Source organism: Juglans regia, chromosome 2 (genome assembly GCF_001411555.2).
Source record: "Juglans regia cultivar Chandler chromosome 2, Walnut 2.0, whole genome shotgun sequence".
Classification (NCBI taxonomy): Eukaryota; Viridiplantae; Streptophyta; class Magnoliopsida; order Fagales; family Juglandaceae; genus Juglans; species Juglans regia.
Genome location: NC_049902.1, coordinates 15,379,668 through 15,397,080, shown reverse-complemented (window position 1 = coordinate 15,397,080; position 17,413 = coordinate 15,379,668). Strand labels below are relative to the sequence as shown.

At 38.9% G+C, this 17,413-nt stretch overlaps 1 protein-coding gene and 1 long non-coding RNA gene across 2 annotated transcripts; one reads left to right on the top strand and one right to left on the bottom strand.

The window, feature by feature from the left end:
* Positions 1-961: 961 nt before the first annotated feature.
* Positions 962-1,327, bottom strand: LOC108995413 (glycine-rich protein DOT1-like). Its single transcript, XM_018970990.1, has one exon. The coding sequence runs from the start codon at positions 1,325-1,327 to the stop codon at positions 962-964; it is 366 nt and encodes a 121-aa protein (XP_018826535.1).
* A 13,270-nt stretch (positions 1,328-14,597) lies between these two features.
* LOC108995516 lies at positions 14,598-17,131 on the top strand. Its single transcript, XR_001996875.2, has 4 exons — positions 14,598-14,897; positions 14,997-15,070; positions 15,865-15,907; positions 16,770-17,131. It is a non-coding gene; the product is annotated as an uncharacterized LOC108995516 (long non-coding RNA).
* Positions 17,132-17,413: the final 282 nt, after the last annotated feature.

Sequence of the window (17,413 nt, the reverse complement as noted above, 5' to 3'; positions counted from 1 at the left end):
TAAATGATTATTTTCTACTTAATCTAAATATCTATATATATATATATATATGTTTATGGAAAGTCGCCTGGATCTTTCCGTTGATACTACTACAAGTATTTGATGCTGATTTGTCATTGTGATTCTCGTGACTGAGTCAGCAACGACAAGTTCAGTGGGACAAACCACTTGCGTACGGGCCGGAGATCTCTCCATAATTGGTATGCAAGCTAAGAGATTGAACTTGCTTTGCTAAGATGGCCTCCATTGTCTGTATCTTTATTCCTTATTTTTGCTGAGGAATGATTCTGCCCACTAGACTATATAATGCCATTAAAGTTGGAATTAAGAGATTTCTCAATCAGCAGATCGAGAATACTACAGGTAGATGAATGAAAACACATTCTAAATCGGTTTTATTTTTTCTAAATAATTCTAAAAAATTTATGAACTCTAAACTCCATAGAGCCATCGGGAAATCAAACCTGTGGGTCCAATGGTCATCAATAATCCCATGCAAAATTTTTGAGGCGGTACTTGGAACGTATTTAAAAGGGAATTTATGCTTGATAATCTTTAGTGATACAAAGGAAAATGTGAAGTGGGGCATCGAATTGTGTTTTGGTTTCGAGTACAGGCTAAATAAGCCCATTCTACGTGTCAATCACTGTGTCGGTTGCGTGAAATCTACATACACTCATCTGTAAAGAAACCAAGGTATATTCTCCAGAAGAACTTGTTCTTTCCTTTCCATGGTTGATGGTACTATATCAAACTCGCCTCTGTCTCACCCATTCCTCAAAAAATCACATCCCCACAGTCTCTCTCTCTCTCTCTCTCTCTCTCTTTCACTTCTTGTTCATTCTAACCCAAATTTTCTCTACTCAGTTACTCTAGACATACACCTTGGTAGAGCAATGGCTCTCCCACGCGCCATGCTCTTGTTAGCCATGTCACTCACCCTCATAGCATCCTCCATTGCTCAAGCTCCATTATCTGCACCCACAGCCTCCACCGCCTCACCACCAATGACAACCGCTACTCCGCCGCCAACGACCACAGCCAACCCACCAAGCGTTTCAACTCCTCCAACCTCGACAGCCAGCCCATCACCAAGCATTGCGAATCCTCCAACCTCCCCCACAGCCACCCCACCAACAGTTTCTACACCTCCCGCAGCATCCACTCCGGTTACAGCGCCGGCGAGCCCTCCTACATCCGTTCCAACAAGCCCAGAGAGCCCAACCCCATCTACTGGCCCATCATCTTCACCCTCTGCCCCAGAACCATCGCCATTATTGCCTATGTCTCCTCCTTCCCCAGGACCAGAAGCAGCGACTCCATCCATAGGGCAGACACCAGCAGCGACTCCGGGCCTCTCGGGAACCGACGATTCTAGTGCTTTTATTCATGGAAACAGCATGGCTTTGCTAGCATTGTTTGGAGGGTTTGCGCTCCTTGCTTAATAACATGCATCTGGCTCATTATTGCTTAGATTTATATTATCTTGTTGATTGTGATACTTATTTGTGTATTCCCCGCCGCGCGGTCACTTTTGCTGCTTCCGTTTTCTCTTGTGGATGATTCTTGGGAGCTGTTCCATTTGTGATTTTGGGAAGGAGAAGGTGGGTTTGAAGATTTATCAGATCTTTAACTTAATTGTAGCATTTTGACTTAGCTGAATAAGAGGGACATTGTAATTCCCTGTTTGGATATTGTTACATTTAAATTTAGAGCATTCTCATCCACATATTATGTTAATTTTGAGTAATTTTTACAATAAAATATTATTTTTTAAGATGAATAATATATATTCAAATTTGAAGATATATTTAAAATTACTGTAACTCATAGTTCAAGTTTTTATTTTTTGAAGAAGTTCATGTAGATTATTTTATCTACATTTCTTCAAATTTTGAAGATGCATTACCAGTACTCCTAGAGAGGGTGTAGATGGAGATTGGATTGTTCATTTGAGCTCCATTTTTTCCAAGCCTGGTCAGGAATCCAGGAAACCAAATTCCTGCACGGAACAAATTTGAGCTAAAACTCGGGTTGCAAAACCCAGGTACACCCGGTTCGGGTATCGAATTTTGAATCCGGAACACGGGGTTACAACCTGAAACCCTTTTTGTTTTTTTTTTTCTTTCTGTCTTTCTTTTTTTCCAATTTGAATGTTTTGATATTTCTATTATCTTTTCAATTTTAGTAGATAATGATCGAGTGAAAATTGAAAATTTGGTTAGGCATAGCTTTACGAAATTAAGAATTGCGTTATGAACTTTGAAGACCGTAAATGGATGACCAAGGTGGGAGCTCAAGAACTTTTTACTCATAATTCATACATACTACATCTGTAACTTTTATGGACTTGGTTTGAATGTTCTCGGAATTGGAGACTTTCAATGCTATGAAAAGGTATATTAAAATAAAAAAAAGAAAGAAATCACCGGGGTGTAAACCCGGATTCCAAGTTTAAAATCGGATTCATCCAAATTTCGGCCTAAGTTTAAAATTCAGATGTCGATCTAGATATATCCAAATTTGTGAGTTGGAACTTGGATGCACAGTACTGGACGGAGATTTGATGAATATGCATAAATGGTGTCATTGGTGGTGGGGAAGGAACGGGGGAAGAAAAAGTGATCAGGTGGTAGCTGTTTAGAGAATTATTTGGCTGAAAGGAGGGGAGGTGAATTGTATCTTCGGAGATAATGGGAAGGTGTCCTTTGGACTTTACTGAGTACCATAAAGGATAGAGCGAGAAATGGGCCTTTTTATTATTATTATTTTTTTATTTTATGTGGTGGCAGCATGAGCAAGGGTTTTGTGGGGCTCGATCGTGACAAACGGACAAGACCGGAAAACTGATGTGCTCATCGGTTCTTTAGCCCCCACAAACATGTGAGTGGGTAAGAGATAACGGAGATTTTTGTAATTTATTTTTAACGGTGGTAGTGTAAGAAAAATTGCCACTATCATGAGAGCTAGACACTGATGAATCTAGTTTCATTCCAAGAAAATCCTATCCCTTTAGTGTTAGTTAATGTACCAATGTGAGACACATCATGACCGAGATACCACCAATATATTATATTCCCTCTCTCTTAATATTTGCACCATCTCTCTATCCCTAGATAATAATATTCAGTTAGTAAAATTTAGTCTACGTTCAGACATTGAAATGAGTTGAGTTGAGTTGAGTTGAATTGAGTTATGAATAATAATATTTTATAAATCCGATTAAGATAAGTTTAAGCTTTTTAAGTTGAGATGGGTTGAATTTTATATGTTGAAATGTATGAAGTAGGTTAAGATGAGTTTAATTCTTTTTTAGAAATTAAAAAAGTAATAAATTTTATCAATGATTAGTTTGAAATAAACTAAGATGAAACTAGTTCAACAATCAAACATAACCTTAATCTTATTAATGAGTGTACATACAGTGTTTATAAGAAAAAATCTACACAACTTTCACACCATATTTTTTTTAATTTTTATTATTTTTTCTTTTATCAAATATTTAATATATGAATAATGAATAAAAGAATTGAATTAGTTTTAAAAAAATAAACTCAAAAAAATATTTTGCAAAAATATTAAAAAATTTAAAAATTTAAAAAAATGTGATATGTAGAGGTTGAGGAGGTTATATAGCATTATAGCAAGTGTATATAAATTTGTGTCTATAGTAATTGAACTAATCAAATGCAACGGAACATTTTCTTTAAGAAGGAATGGATAGTATTATTTGTATAGGAATATTTAATAAACCTGGGAGATCTAGAATATTATATATATCAATTTTTACATCCTGCTTACAAAATTGATAATAAATAAAAAATTATTTCATCCGTACTTTTTATTTTATTTTTTAAAATGAAGGATATAAATATATTTGTTTACAAGAACTGCAGATATAATCAGACGTAAAACAAGGAAAACAAAGCATCAATTAATCTTATGAACTGTAAAGAATAGATTTTGTCTACTACTTTAAAATGTCCCATTTATTTTTGCCTACTTATTCTCTCCTGTGATAGGCACTTGCGAAAGTGTCGTAAATACGTAAGTGCCGTATAATTATTTTGAAAAAAATAAATAAATATGAGACTTATATTAAAAAATAATAATTTTTTAATAATTGACCCACTATATTTCAAAACGACTGCACGATAATTACATACTACACGATTACATGTAACATTAATCATATGATATTAGATGTCAAAAAAGTTCTTAAAAGCATTGGATCCTTTTTTAAAGGATCCAAATTATGTTACGATCTTCTTTTTATCCTTATGGATCTTTGTCTAGCAAGACAAGATATGAAAGCAATATTTGTAAGATCCATATATATCTTAGATTTAGCTAAATCCCCATGCCGGCATATTAAATGACTGTTACACTTTTTTATGATTAATCCAACCAAAATAGCTCATTCATGGAGCATGGATCCAGTATAAGACAAAGTTAAGAATTTTGGGTAAATTCTAAGATTGAATTTATAGAGACAATGATAATTTAGTAAACATTTTATATTTGCAAGACAATATATTACTATTTATGGTAACAAGAAATTTTGAAAGGATAAGAAAATATTAAACTAAATGATCTAACAATAAACAAAAAAATTAGAAATGAGAAATAAATTTTAAAGGTTAACTACTAACTATATCGACACTAAAATGGAGATATTTATTAAGGGTGTATGGATTGAATTAAGAGTGAAATTGTTGGCTGTTCTGAAAGTTCAAACACGAGCAAAGTTAAAAATAAATGTGAATCTATTTTTCTAAAATTAATGCATAGTGTTCGTTCTATAAAAAAAAATGACAAAAAAATGACACTACATAGTTAGCTTGCCACGTCAATATAATATTAAATAATAAAAGACATTAAAAATAGAAAAACAAATATAAAGAATTACAAACAATAAAAAAAAATAAACTTCAAAGATAAGAAATAACACCAAGATTCAAAACCTAATCTTTTTTTTTTTTTTTTTTAAAGTAATGCAATTAAAATAAAAAACTAAAAATATAAAAGATACAATAATATTAAATCAACTAAAAAAATAAACTCAAATACAAAAAACAAAAACTTAAAAAAAAAAAAATGGCATCAATGAGAGGTGCCCACTATGGGCAATTGCGGGGTGGCCTAAACAACCACCCCAGGGATCAGGGATCATTCGTTGAGGGCCCCGAGGGGACTGGCCACCATCTGCCACTTTGCATTGGTGCTTCATGAGTCATCCATTCTGTAGGTGGGCAGCCCAAACCAGACCACCCATGGCCACCCCTTCGACGGCTAGACGTGGGCTGTTTTTTTTTTTTTTTTTTTTAGTGCTCACACGGTTGACTATATGGCTAATATGAATATTGGAAAATTTTACTTATCATATTTATACCATACACATGATTTTATTTTTTATCTATATATCATTTTTCTCTTAGCAGGTGTGTAGTGTATGGATGATGAATAGAAGAACTCTATGGCATATATCATCTTACTGTTGGCTATGGTCATGTGAGTGTTGCGCGCAATGAGGCTGCTGCTAGTTGGGGGTGGCTAGGGACTACACCGGTGGAGGCAGACGACGCCGGTGGGAAAGATGGCAACCTCCGGTCCCTCCGCCGCTACGAGTGGCCTTCTCGTGTGCACGGTGGGATGCACATGAGGGCATTGTTCACGGCCCCTGTGTGACGCCTTGAATTTTCACTAAGATTCAATTCGTAATTCTTGTAGATATTATTTATTTATTTAAAAATTAAAAAAAAGTGTTGGAAGAACTCTTTAGGCCACCTTCTATTTTTGTTGGATTGGATCCTGAAGTTCTAAGTTAAAAAACCCACAAGAGAAAAAAAATAGAAGAAAAGGCCCATAAGAATTTGGCCCATTAAGGACTTTGGCTTTGGTAGGCCCAAGTTTACCCTCTAGGCAAGGAGATGGCGCCACTAGGCTTCAAGAAAGAGTTTTGGTCATTTTAGGAAAAACACTTCTCATTTAGAACTTTGGGAAAAGACAATGATAACACTTGTCAAGCATGCATTGGATTTCTAAAAGAAAAAGTGGAAGAAGCAATGGAGAATTCGGTTTCTAGAAGAGTTGGCCAAGTGTCATGTATACAAATGACATTTGAAGAGTTTTGTATTGGAAAATGGCAAAATCTTGCATAGGGAAGAGAAGGACCTACATGCCTATAAGGATTCTAGAAGAATCTTATGAAGGGCACACTTTAGGTGGACGACAAGGGCAAAGGGGACTTGTGCATTTTGCCACTCACATTGACCAATCACACAATATCTAAGACAATGGTAGAAAGAAGATCTTCTTGGGAAGAGATGAGCTCTTCGGCCAACTCACCCATATGCCCCACACCATGCCACTTGGCGTGAGTTTGAAGTTCCAAGATAGATTGCATAGGGAAGTGGAACCTAGGGAAGAAGCACCTAGGTTAGCACATTGGTGCCACTTGGCAAACACGCTTGAAGGTTTCTAGAATAAGCTAAGGAGATGGAGGAAGATGTAGGGTTCGGCATACACCTAAGGCACACGACCATTTCACCTACCCACATGCCACATGTCTCACATGCACACCTCACATATAGATACATTGAACCTGGATGTAAAAGTAGATGAGAAAAATGACGAGACATGGTTTCGGGATCTCCAATGGACTACACAAGCTCCAACAAGATTTTTGTGAGTCCCAAGGAGTTGTGCACGCCACTCACCCTCCCAAGCACCTCCACCTCACGCCACTTGTTCTCAGTGAAAAGTTCCAAGAAGATTTTGCATAAGGAAGACAAATGTGAGATTTTCTAAAGAATTTACATTGGAACACTAAGAGACTTTCGGACTCCTAAGCCACATGCCCACCCAAGTTATTTTCTAACATTTTCTCATTTGTCATTCATGCATAAGTAGAGGAAAAGGTTCTGGAATGAAGTGGAAGAGACAATGCCTGAAAATTACCCTTGTAGCCCTAGGGTTTTTGTAACGCCCGCCCTTGTGGTGAGACTTTTTATAAAATGATTTTAGAAAAACGACGGGAATTACCGTTCGATTTAAAACTTTTTACTTCCATACCCAGGGTGCAAGACTCTATGTTATAAAATAAAATGTGCTTTTAGAATAAAAGAGGTTTACAGCGGAAAACATCAATGTTAATAATAAAAAGGCCTCTCGTACATTTAAACACTCATGCCTAGACTTCTGTGCTCTTCCCCATGAGCCGTGTTCGTCCTGACGTGTGCAGTTCATTCTATCCCTGTGGGGGTAGGGGAATGCATAAAAACTAAAATGAGTCGATGACTCGTAAGTATTACTTCATACAGTTAAAATATAACGACATAGGTTTTCATTTATGCATTCATCATTCGTACATACTATACGTACATGCATACGTGCATACGTGCGTTCTTTTGAAAACATTATTGGACGAGATTTTTCTTTTAAAAGGGCTTTTTTTTCGTAAAACGTTTCTCCCGTCAGTGCCTTCATTTCTTCAAGAGTTTGTGCATTCATGCATTCATACATTCATACATTCTTATCACTTTCATTGGCCGGTACACACTGTCACGCCCCGTGTGTTGGGGTTAGCGGTCTTCCTTTGGACCCGGACTCTGCCCGTGGCCACGGGTTGGGAATCCCTTTTCAGTCAGGGGCAGCACTGGGTGCACTATCAGTACTACTTACCCAGCATTGTAATCTGCCCATTCATTGGTACCCTTTTCATTCATTCATGTGGCCGTTACGTATTTTCATACATTAAACGTTCAGTCCTTTCATTCAGTTCAGTCATTTCTTTCAGTTCAGTTCATTTCAGCTCTATCATTTCAGTTCATGGAAAACATCATTTAAGAGCATGGGCTTAAACATTATCTTTCATGTCATCTAAAGCATCAGTTCATAGGGACATTTTAAAACAACATACTTTCTTCGCGTCGTTTAAAGCATCAGTTAAAGTATCAACATTTTCTTTTCTTGCAAAATACAGATAATAGATACATCGTATAGTCATCTATTCACATGCGTACAATTAATACTTTTGGGTGCGTAAAAAGAGGCTACCAAGGAGGGCCGTACATACGTATACATTTGAACACTTATACTTAGCATGCATTTTGTAAAACATCTTTCTTGTCGTTTAGTAAGGAGAAAGCGTTTCGTTTTCATTTCTTGTATTTTAGAAAAACTGTAAAAGAGTATGAACGCAATACTTACCTGGACTACTTTCATACCATGCAGTCCATTCATGTGAGTGTCAGATGGCAATCTACATGCATACACATAACCTTAACATCATTCTTTATCTAATGCATAAGCAACAAACTAGAAATAGAGCTACACTTCACTTGGAACACTCTATTTCTATCCCATACTCTTACGTGTCCTTTACTATGCTAAAACCTTCGGGGACCACTTACGGTCACTTCCTCTTCCAAACTCGACGTTCTACTTCGAGTGCTCATCCCCTAAGGTGATTTACCTTAGGATTAAGACACTAAGACATTCGTCTTACTTTTCCTGTTAACCACATTAGACGCATGATTCCGACCAACGAAATCACGCATCCCAATCCTAACAATACACCCGTCACTACCTTCATGCACCTTAGCCCCTACTAAATCCTCATTCCCATCCACAAGCCACACGGTTCTAAGCCAACTTTGAGGCTTAAGCACCGTGTAACTATGTCTAGCACAGATTACCCATTACATATCGTGAATCCGTCTGGCACATGTGTCTAACCAGATTACACATATACCTTACCCCTCTATCACATGAGACCAACATATAACACGTTGATCACCTGCTTGTATAACAAGCACCATATTCCGATACCAACATTTTCTTAACCCGACTAGCATGACTCTTCATGCTATCCGTTCCTATTGACAGTTCATCCCAACACTTAACATGACAAGACTCCGTTCACAACCACACCTTACTCCCAAGCTACACCGTGACCTTTTCACATCACCTGACATCCCACTATGCCATTCTTAAGCCAACTTCTAACTCATAACGAGTACGGTTCCTCATGTACTCCTAACACATCGTGACATCTCGTCACGATCCCACTGTGCCATGCATACGCTAACTCCTCACCCGTCATAAGCATGACTGCTGGTAACCATGTCACTTCGTGACATTCCTCAGTCATGCTTCCATGCTCACTCTTATACTTGTTCTACTACTTCACCCATACTCCCAGCATGAGTCAATTATGGTGACACCTGTCACCTCAGACTACAGGCCACATCACAGCTATTTCGGGACACTGTTCCACAGTTTCCGACACTACTCACCATGCTCTACGCCCATCAACCACACAACCATCCTTATCTCTGCGACACACCACACGGTGTGTCACTGCACCTCTTGGAGTACACTCCACGTATACTCCCTTCTCACACATTATGCCACATCACCACTATGGCGTACATGCCATATGGTGCATCACTCCATCACATGGAGTACACTCCGCATGTACTCCCTTCATATACACTACGCCACATACAGAGTACACTCAGCGTGTACTCTTCCATTCCACATGCCACATCACCAATACAGCATAAACTCCACAACCACACTTCACAACACACTACACAGATACGCCCAACACTTCACATACACAACACATCACATCTCCATACAATACAGCAAACTCCACAATACTAACAGCACAATCCATAACCTAATCAACTAATCAACATCTAACATAAATAACGAGGGATAGAGGGTTATACCATTGATGAGATAACCCTTGCGTTACTCGCTGATCGTCACAGTCGATGACATCAAAAGGGTCGTACGTGGCGGCTAACCCATGTACGGTGGCTATTTGGGTGTTTGAATAGCTAAGTGTGGTCTTGGAAGGGCTTGTGGTGGTCTTGTGATGGTGGCAAGGAGCGTAGCATGGCGGATCAGGCCGTGTGCAGTGGCGGTCAGTCACACACAGTGACTGTCTACCATGCATAGTGGTTGCCCACCACATAAAGTGGTGGTTCGGGCTTAGGGTTAGACCAAGGGAGGTCAAGGGAGGTTGCTGGTGGAGCCATGGTGGCTCGGTGGTGGCGGCAAGGAGGTCTACGGTGGTGGAGGGGAAACTGGCTGTGTGTGAGAGGGAGAGATGCCGTGAGAGAGTGCGGTAAAGTGAGGGAGCATAGGTGGCAAATCGAGGCCATGGGTGGTTGGGATGGGTCGGTGGTGGCCTGAGGATGTCGGAGAGGGTGGTCATATGCCATGGGTGGCGGCATACGATGGTGGAGGTGGCCTAAGGGGGAGTGGGCGTTCGTGAGAGAGTGAGGAAAGGTGAGCATGCATGGTGGCTCAACTAGACGTGGGGATGGCTAGGAGAGGTGGTCGGTGGCCAAAGGAGGTCCCAGTGGTTGTGCGTTGGCCGGAGGAGGTGGAGCTTCGCCATGGGTGTGGAGAACCCGTGCAAGAGAGAGGTGGACTTCGTGGGGGCAAACGGCAGGGAGATGGAGGCCGAGCTCGCTGGAGGAGGATGGCTGGTGGGAGGGGAGGCTATCGTGGAGGTGGTGGTGCTGGAGGATGGCGCACGGCAGCGCAGCAACATCAAGCCCATTCAGGGCTGTGCACTGTCGAGAGAGAGGAAGAGAGAGCGTGAGAGGGAGACCGGTGTGGGGGGACTCGTCGGAGTGAGGTGGTGCTGGTGGAAGGGGCGGTGAGGCTCATCGGCTCACGGCGGCATCGGTTGGGTAATGGAGGAATCGGGCATGGGGAGAGCTGCGTACGACATATGCTGAAGGAGAGGGAGGAAAGAGAGAGCCGGGGGAAAAGTGAGGAGAAAGAGAGAGGGTCTGGGCATTTAATCCTCCCTTCGTCTTGGGATCCTCAAAACGATCTAATGATGGAGGATTAAAACACTGATTTGAAAATGCGTAAACATTAACTTAATTAAAAGCACTTAGAAGAATTAAGGTAGAATATTATTTAAACTAAACTTTAGTTAATAAAATAATATTCCTTTATCATTAATAAAATGATGAAGTCTTGTTTAACATCTTTAAAGAATAAAATCATTTAGTTTAATTAGAGTTTTAAACATAATTTAAATTTCATAATATTTTAAATAACTGTAATCATTTATATAAAATGATTCCCCACAATTATAATATTTTTGAAGCTCTTCAAAGATATTATAATTGAGTTATTTAAAATATTACTTAGTTAAATAACAATGGGAATATTCCATTTAAAATACACATAACTTCAAAACACAAAGCTAGCTTTAGAAATCACATAGTATTTTTAAAACACGCCATCGGGGTTCGGCATGCATAACGAAGCTTGCAGTCGTTAAAGGGAAGGGGCGGACTGTTGCATAATCCCATCCTTGGAATTTGCTTACATCAGAAAGAAGAAGCCTTACGTCAAAAAGAAAGAACGTACGTCAGAAAGAATGAGCGGGGTGTTACAGTTTCGGCCACCACATTGTCACATGTCATGTTTTGAGTTCTTGAGAAGCATAAGGAAGTGGGAGAGTCACCGAGGGAACCTGCATAGGAAGAAGATGGTTCTTGCTTAGGGAAGAGTGAGGGATATGCATGGGAAAAGGAAGAGGCACATGGGGAAAGGGAAGGACGTATGGGGAACACACACCCACATCCTACATGTCTTTCGCCACTTGGCAAGCATGCACAAGTCTACAAGGTTCAAGTTTAGGGTTATGATTTATCAAATGACAATTTTGCCCTAAGGATTCACTGAATCTAGACCATATGAAGGAGCATGCCCAAGGAGCCTTTTAGGATTTTAAACCATGCCACATCACTCATGCAGAGGATCTTTTAGATTTCCCAAGGAGAGACAATGGATTGGCTTTGACACATGGCATTCATGCAAGGATATTCTTAGATTTCCCAAGAAAGTGAAGAGGATTTCGAATTTTCAAGGAGCCACGCCACTTGGCAAGATTATTCTTTTTTAAGAAATTTTTGTGTTCCCTATAGCCTAGCAAATGCACCACTTGTTCCACATGCATCAGAAAATGCGTCACTTATCCCACATGCATCAGAAAAGGAGCCACTTGCCCTACATGCATCAACAAAGACACCACTTGTCCCACATGCATCCGCTACGCCACTTGTCCAACATGCAGATTTGCCATATGCCATTTGTACAACATGCAATAGCCAAAAATCTAAGTCCATCCACTTGGCAATAAAGATGAAGCAAGAAGAAAGAGAGTTTCAGCTATTTTTAGTATAAAAACACCCCTTCATCTTCTGATTTGGGGTTTTACATGAAATTCTCACTCTATTCTCGTTTTTTCCTCTCCATTCATGTACACACCCAAAACTCTAGCTACACCACATTCGAATCAAGAGCCTAACATACTACAATGGTGAAAACCAAGAGTTGTTGGTTAGAACAGTGCAAACTGAGCCTTCTCTTCAAGATTTTCGACATACTCTTTGTAAGCAAGGAAAGTTAGTAAGTATACACTCAACTTACTATTGTTTAATACTTGTATATATTTGTGTAAATCCTTTCATTGTTATGGTTGTTTTGATTATTGTTTCTTGTTTGCTTGCTTGAATACGCTTATATGATCTTGGAACATGAATATGATATGAATGGTATGATTTGTTCTAAGATGAAAATGGCAAGAATGTTCTTAGCATGTTGCGGTTCAAAGGAAAATATTGTGGTTGATTTGTGTTACTTAATGATCCTGCTATACCATGTCTTAGAAGTTTTGGATCTTGGCCAAATACCATGATTTTATGTTTCTTTTCATTATACTTTGATTGCTAAGCAAATATGTTTGAAGAAGAAGCATGTTCAAGTGATGATTCTTCATGTTTTTGCATCCATATGTTTCAGCCAAGGCCCTTTCTCATGATTCCATGTATGTGTTTTGACATCTCATGTGATTTATGTTATCAAGTCATGAATTGAACATGTTATACTTGGTTATTTCATGCACGGCATTTCATGTGTCATATGTCAAGTGTAAGTATGCATGTCTTAAGTTTCATGTCACATGCATTTGAAGAAAGTATTTCCAAAAAGTGTTTTCAAAGAAAATGGCTTATAAATTTTATCACGACACCAAGTGCTAGGATGAGAGAATGTCTTAGTGGAACTCCTCTGTCCACTCTGGAGTGTTTAAGATTGGAGTGGTAACCCCTGTGTCGACAAAGAACCATCGACGAGTCTCGAATGTATTCTTTTTAAAGAATGACGGAGTGAGGAAGTGCCTAACGCTAGTAGTTGCATAAGACATGTAACCCGACGAAGTATGGTCAAGTTAATATGAATCTCTGTTTATGATGTATTCATCATGGTGCACGGACCGTTGATGGTGTGGTAACTAGCAAGAACATACGGTGCTAAGGGGAATCGTGTTGTGTCCACTCTCTCAACATGGAGAAGAGTTCATGAGACAAGGATCACTTGATAAAACTCTCGTGATATGATAAGGATCACTTGATGAAAATCTCACGATATGATAAGGATCACTTAATGAAAATCTTGTGATATGTTCTAGTAAGGCAAACTCTGATTAAGATCAACATGAAAAAGAAAGTCAAAAAAGTTTTCTGAAAACGTTAAAGTCTCTGTTACAAGTATTTTGAAAATAGTCAAGTGTATAAGTCAAGTTCTGGTCAAGCACACAAGTCAAGTACATTTTCATGCACGCATTTCATGATATACCTCTTGTATACTTGTGTTAACTATTGTATGTTGCGTGTTTACTTACTGAGATTTCTCAAAATCTCACCGTGGTAGTTCCCCTACCATTCCCAACCCGGAATGGTAAAACCTTTAGCAGGACCAGGAGGAGGAGTCATGATAATGATGAAGGCAAAGGATGAGCTCAACCCGGAGAAAAGAACGGATCTAGTCATGACCTACTTGGAGATAGTTGAAATTAGAAAGATGCTTTAATGATTTCTTTGTTTAGGCCTTTTTAGACAATACTTATTATGTTAAGTGTAAACAAAGTGTTTGATACTGTATTGCTAAGAAGTGTAATTTAAAGCTATGAATGAAGAAGTTGAGATATTAGTTTATTCTGGTACAACATTTAAATGATTTATTCCATTGCGATTTATTGCATACTGCTAATGTACATAGGTGCATTGTATCTTATTTGTCATGTACGAGGGATATGTAGCCTTATGTTGCATATCCAGGCGTTACAGTCACTGTCCAATCCCAACCGGGGGCTGGGGGCACCACACCCTGTGGAAGGGGGCTGTTAGGGCTCCGACAAACCATGAGATATTGCCGCTGTGAGCCTTTGGTGTAATACCCGAATCCTACTACATAGATATTTATGTCATCTATCAATTTTGTAAGTTAAATATTTTGAAACAAAGAGTTTCATTATGTTATTAAATTATTTTAAAATGGGTGTGTCTTAAATGTTAAAGTGAGTTGTTTCCTTTGAATCCTTTACTCTTATCAAATTAAAATAGGACCCCAAACCTTCTCAACCATAGGATGGGTAGGTGAGAAAATATCTTCCTTTGTTTGAATCTCCACCGTCCATTTATTGGCTTGTGAGACAAGCTTTGACTAAATGGCTTTTCCTCTAAAGTGAAACTGTCGGCTTCCTCCATAAGCAACCCGAGTCCTTCTCTTTCTCCTTCTCTTTCTCCTATACGCTGAAACAGACTCTCTCATTCTCCTCTACCCCACCGACGGCTTCTAAGGCAAGAGACAAGAAAACCCTTTTCTCTTTTCTCTTCACCGTCGACCCTAAGGCATACAAAAGGGGGAGAAAACTTCGCAAGTCCCCTCCTTCGCATGAGAAAGACCTTTCGGTTTCCTCCAAGCCGTGTAGATCCCTTTCACTTCTCCAGTCGATTTCCCTTGTTTTCCTGAACCTGAGCTTTTCACCGAAACCATTCAAGAAGATCAACCTTGTAAGTAGATTTCCTTTAGCTTTAAATTTCTGGTTTTGAAACCCTAGATTTATAGGTTTACATAGGGTTTTATTTGAGAAATTTATGTTTATGTTCCAGTTGAGATTCCCGAAATTTCCTTTCTCTTTCCGTGTTGCTGTGTACCTCTGTGACTCCAAAAGAGATCCACGCAGGTAATGATCTTTCCATAAGTTTCTTGCAAGTTGGGGGTTTTCGGATTTTAGGCTAGCCGAGTACTATGTGGTAAATCCTAGAGACATTTCCTCATTGTCTTCTCATTTAGTTACTCTACTTGCTAGTAAACGAAAAGCCTAAAATTTTCTGGGTTAAAACCGAGCACCTGGAATTTTTCTTACCATGAGTCATGCCCTGTTTTAGTGAACTCGAACCGTGTATATGTGTGTGCGTCTATGCTTTGTTTTATGAACCCAAAAATTTTCCCTAAGCCGTATATGTGTCTGTGAATGTTCTATTTCATGAGGATGGCTGTGCTTGTGGGTGTGTATGTCCTACCTTGGTGTGTAAAATAGCCGAGTGTTCCAAGGCAGGATTTTGGGTCCCTTTCTCATGTTTTCTTGAGTCTAAACCATGCCTTATCTTGATTAAACTTATGTATTTAATTGTTAATTTATAGAGTTAAACTTTATGATTTTCAAACATGTTTTCCTCAAGTTATGGCATAAGTAAGCCATTAAGGGTTTTAAACCTAAGCTAATTAGCTTAATTAGAGACCTCTAAGCTGCCAAGAGTTGTATTCTTATTAGTATTGGTTTTAGAAAATATGTGAGGTTTCTTAAATATTTGAAGAAGGCTACTAAGGGTTGACTTATGCTATGTAAAATAGTTTAACGAGTGAGAAAGGCGCCTTAATTCCAGTTTTGGGAATATAAGGGAGCACGTATGGGTAATAGGTAGTAAAGTCCTTAGTGAAATAAATTTTAATATGTTATTTTCTCTCATTGAATAGGAGTGTAATTGCAAGATTTAAAGACTACTTGTAAAGCTTCGAGGTAAGTAGCTATGACCATGCTCCTTACTCACAAAAATTCTCTTATGAAAGAATATCTCTCTTTTCACACATGTTCTCTACACAAGAATAAATGAATATATTATGTACAAGCCTTTCTTGGTAGCCCCTGTTAAGCATCCTATTGATTACAATCGTTTGTATGTAAGGTAATGCATCATGAAACTTTTATGCATGCTCTCTTTAAATATCTATGCCTTACTTATATGTAACACGACATGAAATACTCTTTTAAAGTCAAAAGCATTGGCATTGGATTAAAGGAAGATAATAAAAATGTTTAACTAAAAAGAAATAAAAGAGAAGAACTAAAAGCATGAACGTACCTAATGGCCATATGAATGAAAGGGTACCAAAGAATGGGTAGATGGCAATGCCGGGTAAGTAGTACTGGTAGTGCACCCAGTGCTACTCCCACAAAAAGGGGTTCTAACCTGTGGCCGCGGGTGGAATCCGGGTCCAAAAGACCACTAACCCCAACACACGGGGCGTAATAGTGTGTATTGGCCCAGGAAAGTGAAATATAAAGTAAAGTCATTTCTTTAATTGTTTATGCGTGAAAAGTACATGTAAGCATGAAAGCACCGTTTACACATGAAGAGTACAGTTAAGCATGAAAGCAAGACGATGCATGAAAGGTACTGTTAAACAGGAAAGGTACGGTTAAGCATGAAGTATAGCTATTCTTTAATTATTTATGCATGAAAGCATTTGTTAAGAACTAGTAAACAATTATGTCTGCATGTTTTCAAAAAGGAAAAGATTATGTGACTATTAAGTTAACGGCATGGTGTACTGCTTACTGAGTATTAGACTCATTTTGTGTTAATGTTTTAAACGTCCAGGTATGAATGAGGATGCTGCGGAGCTGGGTGCTGCTGAGGAGGTAGGGGCTGAAGTTTAGAGTTCCCGGTTGGTTTGATTTGGAGGACAGTGATTATGTTTTCCTTATGTTTTTATTTTGGGTCCCATGTTGGGACGTTCTGTTGGTTTGACTTTAAAACAATATGCCTTTGGGCAACAGTGCAAGTACTATGGTGGGGTGATGGTAATGGCGTATTTTCTATGGTTGGGTGATGGTAACCCCACATAGGAAAGTTAAACGCCCTTTTATATGTGTTATGGGGGACTGAGTCCCCTCTTAATTTGAACCAATATGTTTTTGATAATTGGATGATGGGCTTTGAGAGTCCTCTATTTTGAATTCGGAACAAATGGTTTATCAGGTGCTTGCTCTTAAACAGGAAACACAGTGTACATGCACGACATGTTCATGTCCATTTAAAGAAAAAAATAAATAAATATATATATATGCATAATAAACTGGCACAAAAAAAAATGACAAGGTAAAAAGAAAAAGCCGATTATCACGACCACGTCTCGGTCGTAGGATTGGGGCGGGGTTGTGACATTTGGGGTGCACGTTAACGTGCACCCATTGTGCACTGTGCACTTAAGGGCACAATGCTTGCCCACTAGCCCCTCCATA

Coding starts and splice junctions, on each gene's coding strand:
- LOC108995413 (XM_018970990.1), bottom strand. CDS start 1,327: ATGGATGGAGTCGCTGCTTCTGGTCCTGGGGAAGGAGGAGACATAGGC.